Source organism: Protopterus annectens, chromosome 2.part1, assembly GCF_019279795.1.
Source record: "Protopterus annectens isolate FY-2018-M chromosome 2.part1, PAN1.0, whole genome shotgun sequence".
NCBI classification, from domain to species: Eukaryota; Metazoa; Chordata; order Ceratodontiformes; family Protopteridae; genus Protopterus; species Protopterus annectens.
This window is the reverse complement of record NC_056729.1, coordinates 964,582,294-964,595,091: the sequence shown is the minus strand read 5'-3', so window position 1 is coordinate 964,595,091 and position 12,798 is coordinate 964,582,294. Positions and strand designations below refer to the sequence as shown.

The following is a 12,798-nucleotide window of genomic DNA, read 5'->3' as shown; positions in this document are numbered from 1 at the left end:
TTCTCAGGGGCCTAAAGGTGTTAAGGCCTCTGTGGTTAAAAATCCTGTTCCACTGATAAAGAGGCAAGGGCTTTGGATAGATGGGGAAAGAAAGTGTATACTTCTTCCATTTTAGCCATGAGGCGTTGAATTGTCAGTTTCACATGCTAAAATATCAAATTATCTCCTTTCACAATTGAAATCTAAGGTGGATGCTTTGGCGGAAGGTATTGGGGAAAGGTTGCTGGATTTAGTTCATGTGTCTGAACAAGTGGGTAAGCATTCTTTGCAATGTGGTTTTGATGCTGCAGGCCTCCTCGAGGGTGGCTGCCACTAGTTCTGTTTTTCCCAGGCATGCCTGGTTGAGGATCAGAATTTAGCTGAGCATGTTAAGACAAGGATTTTGGATGCTCCTTTACAGTCTGATGTGTTTTTTGGGTTTCCCCTGTGGAAGCAGTTTTAAAGAAAATGGAGGACAAAGCTAAGTCTATGCAAACTGTTAAAGATTTTTGCAGGTGCAGCCCCAAGTTTAGTAGAAATTGGCCTCTAAGGGTGGACATATCCTGCTTATGATTCCCAGTCTAGGGGTAGGTCTAGCGTGGTAGGGGCAGAGCTCAAGGTTCTTTTAGGCCTAGAACAGGAGTTCACCTGCTCAGACTTCTGGTGAGGGCAGGGGTCCCTTTCGTAAACAGACCCAATGACCTGCCTTTTCAGCTGCCAGTAGATTCTGCCTGGCAGCTCCTTTGGGAGGAAGACTGTCTCTTTTCAAAGAAAATTGGGATTTAATTACTCAAGACAGATGGGTTTGGATATCATTCACCACGGTTACAGGTTTTATTTCCATACTTCCCCCTTTCAAAGGCATGCCAGACTTCCTCCACAAAAAAAAGAGGCTCACAAGCAAATTTCTGTTACTCCAAATAGGGGCCATTCAGCCAGCCCCTGTATCAGAAAGGGGCCTAGGATTTTTTTCCCCTTGTTCCTAGTCCCAAAAGAAGGGGAACACGTGGAGACCAATTTTGGATTTATCTATCCTCAACACTTATCTGGACTTTCCCCAAGTTCAAGATGTTGCGTTACAACAGCTTTTACCTCTGCTGGGCAAAGATCACTGGATGGTAACTTTAGATCTCAAGGAAGCTTACCTTCATGTCCCAAAGACTAAGTTGCAGGAAGTATCTGCGTTTGGCTGGAAATTCTCATTATCAGTTCTCTGCATTGCCCTTTGGCTTATCTACCCCAGAGTATTCACAAAGGTTCTGGCCCCAGTGATAGCTTACTTCAGGCAAAAAGGAATTCAAATCTATCCTTACTTTCCAAAAAGTTTTTGTTTTGTTGGGGTGCTTCTCTTGACCATCCCGAAAAAAGTTTTTTTAAGACTTTCATAGTCATCCTCCTTTTTGACTTAGAAACCAGCATTTTGTTTTTTTTGGGTTAATGGCAGAATCATCCCCAAAGGAGACATCTGCCAAAAAAACTAGGTCGGGATGTTCTTCCCCATTGCTGCAGCCACTATTGGGTAGTCCGCTGTCCAGTCGGCCCGAATACCAGAAAAAGGCGGGCGCGGTCAGGCGCTTAGACGGGCGAAAGGCGGGGACAAATGCGCCCCGGCGCATATCCTCAGTCTTTTTGCCGCATGGCCCGATGCAGAAGCAGTTTTAGTGCAGGTTGGCGTTCTGAAATTTTCAAGGGGAGTTTCAGACCGAATCAGAGTTGGGTACCCGGGGGGAACATTTTGGTTTTTCTTGCCTCAGTTTTTAAACCCGGATGTCAAAAAAAGTGAATAACTGTATTTTTTGGGGAAACAGATACCTCATAGGGATTACCATACCTTGTGTATACCTTGTTTAGGGCCTGAGCAGGGCGTTGTTGGATGCCTCTTGTGCTAGATTTAAAAAAGCACTATTAAAAAGGTTAGACTGTGCCAGGTTAGTGTTTGGGAAGCGTTGAATTATAAAATGCCGCGGATGCTCCGGCCCCCAAAAGCGCAAGGACAAAACAGCAAGCCTAGGGTTGATAAACCCGGGCAGTCCCGGACGCCGGTTCTTTAGAAGGCTCAGTGGAGCCAGAGGTTTTGCCAGGAGTTTCTTTGGAGTCTCAGGCAGAGACTTTACTGTTACAGGATGTCCCTTTCTCAGGAGGTAGGCCAGGCTGAGGGGCTTCTCAGGTAACTGTTCTTCCCTCTCTTCCCAAGGTAGTTAGAGCCTCTCCTTCTGTTGCCAAAACTTCTTTGAGAGGTAGGCCAAGTTCAGCTTCAGGGGGGGCTTCTCCTAGCATTTCGGGTTCTGTACCTAAGAAACATATGCTTAAAATGGCAGAAGATTTGATTACTATGATTAGAGGTTCTATGCCCCTCCTGATAAGAGGCCTAGGGTGGAACCTGAGTTTGAAGTTTTGAACAGTGTTCAGAGGCTTCTGAGTCTTCTGGAAGACTTGCAGGAGTATCCTCCTTATTCTGATTCTGATGTGGATGATTCCACCCCTTTCAGCTTCTCCTCCTGAGGATTTCTCATTTTCAGAGACTCTGCATTCCATGAGGGAGCACTTTAAATGGGAAGGCCAAGATTACTCTGTTTCCCAGGAAAAGGCTTAGGGAATTCTTGTTTTACCCCAGCATAGGCCCTTAGCTATACCTCCTGTGTTGAATGTGGTGGAAGATGTTTTTGCAGAGGCTTCCTGAACCCTGATTCTTTGCCTCCTGCCCTGTTAAACCTGATAGGTACTATAGGGTGCCTGAAGCTCATAAGTATCTTTTAAGAGTCCTAGGGCAGACCCAAAAACTGTTTCTCGGGGGCCTAAAGGTGTTAAGGCCTCTTTTGTTAAAAATCCTGTTCCCCTGATAAAGAGGCAAGGGCTTTGGATAGATGGGGAAAGAAAGTGTATACTTCTTCCACTTTAGCCATGAGGGCTTGAATTGTCAGTTTCACATGAAAATATAAAAAAAAAAAAAAAAAAAAAAAAATTTTTTTTTTTTTTTTTTTTTTTTTTTTTTGATGCTGTCAGGCCTCCTCGATTGGGAGGAAGACTTGTCTTCTTTTCCAAAGAAAAAAATTGGGAAATTTTTAAAATTAAAAACTCAAGGGACAGATGGGGTGTTGGGAATATCATTCCCCCACGGTTTTTACAGGTTTTTTTTTTAAATTCCCAAAAATAAACCTTGGGGGGCCCCTTTTTTTCCAAAGGGCATGCCAGACGTTCCTCCTCCACAAAGAAAGAGGCTCACAAGCAAATTTCTGTTACTCCAAATAGGGGCCATTCAGCCAGTCCCTGTATCAGAAAGGGGCCTAGGATTTTATTCTGCCTGTTCCTAGTACCAAAGAAGGGGAACACGTGGAGACCAATTTTGGATTTATCTATCCTCAACACTTATCTGGACATTCCCAAGTTCAAGATGTTGACGTTACAACAGCTTTTACCTCTGCTGGGCAAAGATCACTGGATGGTAACTTTAGATCTCAAGGAAGCTTACCTTCATGTGCCTATAAGACTAAGTTGCAGGAAGTATCTGCGTTTTCGAGCTGGAAATTCTCACTATCAGTTCTCTGCATTGCCCTTTGGCTTATCTACCCCAGAGTATACACAAAGGTTCTGGCCCCAGTGATAGCTTACTTCAGGCAAACAGGAAGTCAAATCTATCCTTACTTGGCGACTGCCTGATTCTGGCTCAAGAAAAGGTAGGCCTTCTACAGCATCTGGAATATTTTATAGCAGTGCTAAGATGCCTAGGGTATTCTGTGAAAAAAAAGTCCAGTCTAGTACCCTCTCAAGACATGTGCTTTCTGGGTGTGAGACTGAATACAGCACCCCAGATGGCCTTTTAACCCCGGACAAAAAAAAGGGTTTTCCCCTTTACTACCATCAACTATCTCATCAGTCCGTGCTGACTGCAAGGACAGTCCTTCAAGCATTAGGGTACATGGCATCTTGTATTCTGGTGCTTCCCAATGCCAAACTGCATATGAGGAAGCTGCAATGGTATCTCAAAATGTATGGACACAGCACTGCCAGGATTTGGACACTGTCATTCAAATAATACCTTGCCTTAAAAAAGGAATTTTTGGGGTGGGCTCAGGAATGTCACCTAAACAAGGGACTCTCTGTGACCCGCCAGGGCAGTCAGTTTTTAACGACAGATGCCTCGGACATTGCTTGGGGGCCTCATCTAAATGGAAAGTGGATACAAGACAAGTGGCCTGCCAGACTACAGCATCTACATATCAACATGAAGGAGATGTTAGCAGTCCAGTTTGCATTAATGGCTTTCAAGGAGTTACTTCTTCCAGGGCAGGTGTTGATTCTAACAGACAACACAACTGTCATGTGGTACATCAAAAAACAAGGGGAACACATTCTTATCCTCTATGCAGGCAAGCAATGATTTTATGGGAGACTCCCCAGCTTGCAACTAACTCTTCAGGCAAGGTTTCTCCCGGAGCACAGAACTCCTTAGCAGATGTGTTAAGCAGACAAATCATGGATCCCCACGGTGGAAACTGGATCTTCATGTATTTCAGAAATTAACAGGGTCAGGGGGAACTCCAGACATAGATCTTTTCCCTTCTCCACTAAACCACCAGCTGCCAAATTTTTAAAAAGGGGGTTTCATCACACAGCTTGGAAAGTGGATGCTTTCTTTCATTTGGGAAAAAATCTTCATGTGTATGCCTTTCCACCTCTGCCTCTTCTTCCAAAGGTGCTTAAAGGTCAGACAAGACCCAAGGATGATTTTATAGCTCCAGATTGGCCTCGCAACACTGGTCCCCACTTAAGGAGTCTGGTAAGGAAGCCTCCATGGCCTTTACCTTTGATTCCCATCTGTTATCTCAGAAGGACGGTCATCTGCTCAATGTCAAGCTTCACTCTTTCATCTAACAGCCTGGCATATTCTGTGTTGAAACACAGCAGGTCTCAACTTCCTCAACAAGTTTTAAATGTGATTATGGAAGCTAGAAGACCTAGTACAAGGAAAGTGTGAAAAAAATGGAAGAGATTTTTATTTTGGAGGCAAACACGAGACGGAGCCCACCTCGAGGTGGTTTCTCAATATCTTACTGGTTGCCGGCAAAGGTTTGTCTTTTCTCTTCATTAAGATTCATGCTGCAGCAATTTCTAGCTCATACTATGGCATTTAATCCACTATTACGATCCTTTGTTCCAACTCTTTAGAGGGCAGCGAACATAAGATCCCCACGGAGCTCTTAAGCCAGATTCACCAGTTGAAATCCTACCTGCCAATTCCCTTTATCGCGCCACGCTGACTGAAATACTACCATGAAGACGCTTTTTTCGCTGGCCATTACTTCCGCAAAAGGGTTTCTTGAGTTGCAGGTCTCTACGGCGCTGAGTTTTTTTGATTTTCATGGCGATAGGTATCATTACCACTAATCCTTCCTTTATTCTAAGGGTTTAGTGTGTGGCCGAATCCAAACTATTCATTTGGTTTACTTTTAAGATCCCCAAAATAGTGCGTAAGTATTCCGTACCTACGTACACAGGCAATTGGCAAGATATTCGCTGCATCACGATTTTAGGCAGTCTCCAGCAGTTGTTTGTTTTTCGTTTATTCGCAAACAAACAAATCCATTTCTAGGTGGATTGGGTTTACCAGACGGCACCTTAACGCGGGTGAGACTTAGCTGATTAGGCCTCATTCCAATTAGGGCTATTGCTGATTTCAACAGCATTTCAAGGGGTGGTAACCGGCGACATTTCGGAGGTAGCTACTTGAGCCCAGCGTATTTCTCTACATTTGTTTCACTTCCTTCCTCTACTCTAAAGTCAGCTTGCCAGTGAGGCTCGCCTACAGCCATTTTGCAAGGCGCTGTCAAAATTCAGTTTCCGCGATCGGTCAGCCCCTTTACTTCTGCTTTGGGATTCTACTCCATAGTTAGGATCTGCAGCAATGGAATGGCACAGCAGTTTTGTACCGTATGTCTTGCGATCCACATTGCTGCGGTCCAATTTTCTCTTCCTGGTTAGGGTTGTGTAGTAGGTTAAAATGGATATTTCTTATATGTATTTTGGTGCAGGTTGTTGGGCTGTCTCAAGGTCTTCTGACATCTGGGGAAGAAAAGACTAGAAATTGCGCTCTGCGATTAGGGGGGCGTCCTTCGTATCAACCCTGACCTCGCACTATTGGTTCGGCCCTGGAAGCGGACTACCCAATTTAGGAACGCAGCAATGTGTCAATACAAACATTTATGGTAGGTACAAAACTGTCATTTTACCTCATTCACTCCTGTCAGTACAGAATTTTCAATTTGAAAGAACCCCATTCAATCATGCAGAATGATTCTTTCCAAAAGGGTTGCCAGTTCAACGAAACTGTTTGTGGGCTTTCAGAACGAAAGACAGTGGTTAAATTGCATTAAACAATATTTATTCAGATGCTATCCAACTGAAGTTTTTAAGTTTTCTTGCCAAACCCTTGGATGAATTTGTTAAAGAAAAATATTTCTTTTTTAAAATTGGGGGGCCTAGGATTTTATTCGCCTGTTCCTAGTACCAAAGAAGGGGAACACGTGGAGACCAATTTTGGATTTATCTATCCTCAACACTTATCTGGACATTCCCAAAGTTCAAGATGTAGGCGTTGCATCAGCTTTTACCTCTGCTGGGCAAGGATCACTGGATGGTAACTTTAGATCTCAAGGAAGCTTACCTTCATGTGCCTATAAGACCAAGTTGCAGGAAGTATCTGCGTTTCGAGCTGGAAATTCTCATTATCAGTTCTCTGCATTGCCCTTTGGCTTATCTACTGCCAGAGTATTCACAAAGGTTCTGGCTCCAGTGATAGCTTACTTCAGGCTAAAAGGAATTCAAATCTATCCTTACTTGGACGACTGCCTGATTCTGGCTCAAGAAAAGGACGACCTTCTACAGCATCTGGAATATGTTATAGCAGTGCTAAGATGCCTAGGGTATTCTGTGAACGAAATAAAGTCCAGTCTAGTACCCTCTCAAGACATGTGCTTTCTGGGTGTGAGACTGAATACAGCAGCCCAGATGGCCTTTTAACCCCGGACAAACAAAGAGTCTATCCCTTTACTCCCATCAACTTTCTCATCTCTCCGTGCTGCCTCCAAGGACACTCCTTCAACATTAGGGTTCATGGCATCTTGTATTCTGGTGCTTCCCAATGCCAAACTGCATATGAGGAAGCTGCAATGGTATCTCAAAAATGTATGGACACAGCACTGCCAGGATTTGGACACTGTCATTCAAATAATACCTTGCCTTCAAAAAGAATTTTTGTGGTGGGCTCAGGAATGTCACCTAAACAAGGGACTCTCTGTGACCCGGCCAGGCAGTCAGATTTTAACGACAGATGCCTCGGACATTGCTTGGGGTGCTCATCTAAATGGAAAGTGGATACAAGACAAGTGGCCTGCCAGACTACAGCATCTACATATCAACATGAAGGAGATGTTAGCAGTCCAGTTTGCATTAATGGCTTTCAAGGAGTTACTTCTTCCAGGGCAGGTGTTGATTCTAACAGACAACACAACTGTCATGTGGTACATCAACAAACAAGGGGAACACATTCTTATCCTCTATGCAGGCAAGCAATGATTTTATGGGAGACTGCGCCAGCTTGCAACTAACTCTTCAGGCAAGGTTTCTGCGGAGCACAGAACTCGTTAGCAGATGTGTTAAGCAGACAAATCATGGATCCCCACGAGTGGAAACTGGATCTTCATGTATTTCAGAAATTGACAGTGTCCTGGTGAACTCCAGACATAGATCTGTTCGCTTCTCCACTAAACCACCAGCTGCCAAAGTTTTGCACAAAGGGGTTTCATCACACAGCTTGGAAAGTGGATGCTCTTTCTTTCAGTTGGAAAATCTTCATGTGTATGCCTTTCCACCTCTGCCTCTTCTTCCAAAGGTGCTCTTAAGGTCAGACAAGACAAGCCAAGGATGATTTTAATAGCTCTGATTGGCCTCGGCAACACTGGTACCACTACTAAGGAGTCTGGTAAGGAAGCCTCCATGGCCTTTACCTTTGATTCACATCTGTTATCTCAGAAGGACGGTCATCTGCTCAATGTCAAGCTTCACTCTCTTCATCTGACAGCCTGGCATATTCTGTGTTGAAACACAGCAGGTCTCAACTTCCTCAACAAGTTTTAAATGTGATTATGGAAGCTAGAAGACCTAGTACAAGGAAAGTGTACGCAGAAAAATGGAAGAGATTTTTATTTTGAGTACAGCAAAGAATTTGGAGATTTCGGAGCCTAATTTGAGTGTGGCTCTTCAATATCTTTCTGAGTTATTGGACAAAGGTTTGTCCTTCTCTTCCATTAAGGTTCATGCTGCAGCAATTTCAGCTCACTATGATTGTGACCCACCATTGTTTTCGCATCCTTTGTTCAAGCAGTTTCTTAGAGGGCCAAGAATATAAGACCCCCGTAGAGCTCCTACTCCTGCTTGGGATCTCAATTTTGTGTTGGAAAAACTTACCCTACAACCTTTTGAGCCTGCGGCTACTGCTGAATTGAAATACTTGTCGTGGAAGACTGCTTTTCTGTTGGCTATTACTTCTGCAAGAAGGGTGTCTGAGTTGCAGGCCCTTATGGCAGTAGAGCCCTTTTTGATTTTCCATAAGGATAGGGTATCATTACGTACTAATCCTTCCTTTATGCCTAAGGTGGTTTCTAGTGTGGCTTTAAACCAAACTATTCATTTGCCTACTTTTATGCAGACCCCAAAATAAAGGGGAGAAGATTTTGCACACTTTAGATGTACACAGGCAATTATGCTATTATTTGAGCAGGACTAAGGATTTTAGGCAGTCTCAGCAGTTGTTTGTTTCTTTTGCTTTGAGTTCAGGGCAAGCCTGTGTCAAAACAAACTATTTCTAGGTGGATTGGGTTTTGCATTGCATTTTGTTATTCCCATCATGGCAAGGAGATTCCAGCTGGGATTAGGCCTCATTCCACTAGGGCTACTGCCACTTCAACAGCATTTCTAAGGGGTGGCAACTAAGGATATTTTGGAGGCAGCTACTTGGAGTTCAGTGCATACTTTCTCTAAGCATTATCACCTTCCTCTCTACTCTAAGTCTAGGGCTGGTTTTGCCACAGCAATTTTGCAAGGCATGTTGTCAGCTCCTGCTTCTTTATGATTTGCCAGCCTCCCTTACCTCTGCTTTGGGATTCTACCCAATAGTTAGGACTGCAGCAATGTGGAACGAAGAACATAGTACAGTTTTGTACCTACCATAAATGTAGATGTTCGAGGATCCACATTGCTGCAGTCCAATTTACCCCTCCTTCCCCTCTGTGTTTAGGGGTGGTTGTGTAGGTGAGGTTATATGCTGATATTTTTGTATATATTGTACATATTTTTGGTGCAGGTATATTGGGCCTTGTCTTTTTAGGGTCTTCTGACATCTGGGGCAAGAAAAGACTGAGGATATGACGTCGGTCATGCGCATTAGTACCCTGACGTACTGACGTCAGTCTAATGCGCCCTGACCGACGTCAGCCATATACTTTGGTATTCGGGCCGACTGGACAGCGGACTACTCCAATAGTTAGGACTGCAGCAATGTGGATCCTCGAACATCTACATTTATGGTAGGTACAAAACTGTACTTTCTTTGACCTCATTCACTTTTTGTTTCAGTAGCAATGTAATTTGTAGGGCATATTTGTAAAAGAACCTCCATTCAGATCATGCAGTAGATGATTCTTTTCCGGGCAAGAATATAGTTGCTCTGTTTTGCAAAACTGCTATATTAATTCCTTTGTGGCAGAGCTTTTTCTAGGCAAACGTAGTTGATAAATGGACAGATGGTTAGAATTGCATTCAGATCATAGTAATTTATTACAGATGCTGATACCGTACACTGGAAGTCCTGTTACTGTGTTTTCTTGACATTCTTTGATTAATTCATTAGTTGATTGATTTAGATGTATGAAAATGTTTGCAAAAATGCAAATAAATTATATAAATACATTATTTAAAGATTGCAGATAATTTTCCTGTTTTTTCCTTAACCTTTTTCCTGAAGTTGAGTTGGCTATGATAATGGACCGTCTTTATGGTGGAGTTTGTTATGCAGGAATTGATACTGACCCTGAGCTGAAATATCCAAAAGGTGCTGGCCGTGTTGCTTTTTCCAATCAACAAAGTTACATTGCTGCCATCAGTGCCCGGTTTGTTCAGCTTCAACATGGTGATATTGATAAGCGTGTAAGTAATCTAAGAGATTTATTATTGTTGTGTCATATGACACATGTAAATTGAGGAAATTAAAATATTTGGAGCCTTGCATTCTCAGATTTCTAATTTGATTGTACTGAATTATGTTACCCTTTGCGTTAAGTGTCACAGAAACAGTGATGTTTATCATAAGGCTCATTACTGCAGTGCATTTATACAACACAGGATTATCCTCATGTCAGTGTCGGTCAAGTGTCCATCCTTTAAGAGGAGTTGGACATTTCCAGACCAGGACAAGGTTGTCCTCCCCACCAAGAGTATCACAGGAAACTTGTCTGTAAAGGGGAGAGTAACTCACTCCATCTTCAGTTCTTCTTGACCACAGACAGGAGTGAACAGTAACTTGTTTTGTTGGAGTGTGAACAGTAACTTGTTTTGTTGGAGTGTTTTAGCTCTTTCAGCGAAAGCTTCAAGGTCAGTAAAAATCCTGTTGTGGCACTTGCCTTTTTGTAGTGAGTGAAATTTGACTGTTTTTTTCTTTTATTTTTTTTTTTTTGCTAGACTGGATCTTTCGGATTATTTTTTTTTTCCTTTGACTAATTATGTCCAACGAAAAGTTAACAATGTGCTATTAGGAGGTAAAGTGAGGTTTCATGAAAGTACCATGATGTGATTGGGGGTGATGAGAGCCACTAGACCTGGGGAAGTATTTAATTTCAGTGCCTTAACTGCACTAGCATATGGGGATTGGTGGTGGGGGACACTAGATACCCGGGATACATTTAAGTTCAGTGCCTTAATGACACTGGCAGCAGTATAGAGATCGTGGTAGTGGGAAGCACTAGACATCAGAGATGTAATTTCCTTAAGTGCCTTAACAGTGCCGGCAGTAGTGCAAAGATGGGGGGAGGGTGGAACTCTGTTCATTAGGGGTGGTCTTGATTCCCTACATGCTTTCATCTTATTTCAGAGCTTGTTTGCCACTCACCATTCTCAGACAAGCTTAAAATGACCCAGGCTTCCCTCTAATGCATTTGTTGGCAGAGTTTGAGTTTTCCTGGCTAATATGACCAAGGCTTGTGATTCTTCAGTTCCATTTGCCTCCAGGGCTTGTGGCTTCTCACCATTTCCTATTTCATAGGTTCATAGGTTCATACTAGGCTATCTGCCCGAGGGCATTTATCAGCCTAGCCCATAGTTTTGTGGCTTACGCCACCCGTTTAGTATGGCTCTCCTTGTTTAGGTCACTTTGTTTGCAGTGCTGTAATGACTGTTTTGGCTAACCCTCCTTTGCTGAATGCTTGCATTTGTTATACATTTTCTTATGTTTGTAAATACTCATTATTGGGAAAGCTAGCTTCAGAAAGCATGCAGTATGAGAGTACAAGCTACTGCTCCAAGATAATTACCATAAATGTGTTTCTTTAGGACCTAGGCATTTGGACGAGGATTGATATCCCTCTATATCACTGTTGCACTTTTCTTTACTAAAGGGATCCCCTGCCAAGGGTAGTCCAACATCTGGCTAGTGTGCTAAAGCCTTAAATTTGAAGGATGTCCTACGTATGCTCCCTGCTCATGGGGTAGGGCTTAAAGGTGACATACATACCTCAGAACTTCTTTATCACCGGTCCAAACACCATCTTCAATCGTTGGTCTAAATGCTTCGTCTGTTGGTTACCAAGCCATTTTCAGATGAGTGCCCATTTGTTGTTTTTCTTATTATCTTGTCTTTTTTTTTTTTTTGTTGTGAGGTTACATGTCATCCAGAAAGGGAAAGAGTCAGTGTGGGAGACAGATTCCCCATATGGACCATCAAAAGCCGTGTTTGTTTTGCTTGGGTGCTTCTCTTGACCATACACCATGCCCGATTTGTTAAGCATTTGCCCTTAAGACTCTTCATAGTCATCTCTCCTCTTTGTCTGACTACCTAGAGAACCAGCATCTTAAGTTATTGGTGCAGTGTTGCAATGGCAGAATCATCCTGGCCAGAAGGTCAGACATCTGCCAAGAAGACCACAAAAGCTAGGTCAGGTTCGGCTGCTGTACCATCTGCCCCAGACCTCTCTCTCAAGGCTGGTGAAAATCTAGAGGATCGTCCAGCGATTCCTTCTGATTCCTTTACCACGACCACTTAGGAGGTCTGCATGGATCCGTCCTCTCAAATGTCCTCACAGGCTCTGCAAGCATCCATTACAGATGTTGAGGGAGGAGCTGCGGCTGATCATATCTGAGGGTCATAGGGGTGTTCCTCAGGTTGTTAGGAAGGAGATTCCCACTATGTTGATTGTCTGCAAGGGTCTGAAACAGAAAACAAAACATAATTCCCCTGCTCCTAAGGATCCTCAGCGTGAATGGCAGAATTTCACATAGGCATTGTTTAATGCACTCATGGCCTTGAAGCCCCCCAGGGAGTTTCTGTTCCTCTTAATAGGCAGTAGGACTCTTCTGATGAGGAATTGGACTCATGGGGAAGAATCTTTGGCTCATTCCTTTCAGATTCCTTCTCCATTAGGTTGTGGTTCTGAGGAGAAGTACTCCATTAGTTCAGATTCTCCCTTTGAAGAACTTTGCTTTGGGGATGCTATTTCTGTCATATGATGGAATTCTTTAAATGAGACTGTACCCAGGTTTCTGACATCCAGAAGA

The 12,798-nt window shown here is 43.3% G+C and overlaps 1 protein-coding gene across 1 annotated transcript in view; it reads left to right on the top strand.

The window, feature by feature from the left end:
• The window catches only part of CPEB2 (cytoplasmic polyadenylation element binding protein 2), a 568,627-nt gene that overhangs the window by 555,170 nt on the left and 659 nt on the right, over positions 1 to 12,798 (top strand). Inside the window, exon 10 of the mRNA XM_044063518.1 lies at positions 9,998 to 10,179. Within this exon, the coding sequence (XP_043919453.1) occupies positions 9,998 to 10,179 (182 nt within the window). The remainder of the gene's footprint in view (positions 1 to 9,997; positions 10,180 to 12,798) is intronic.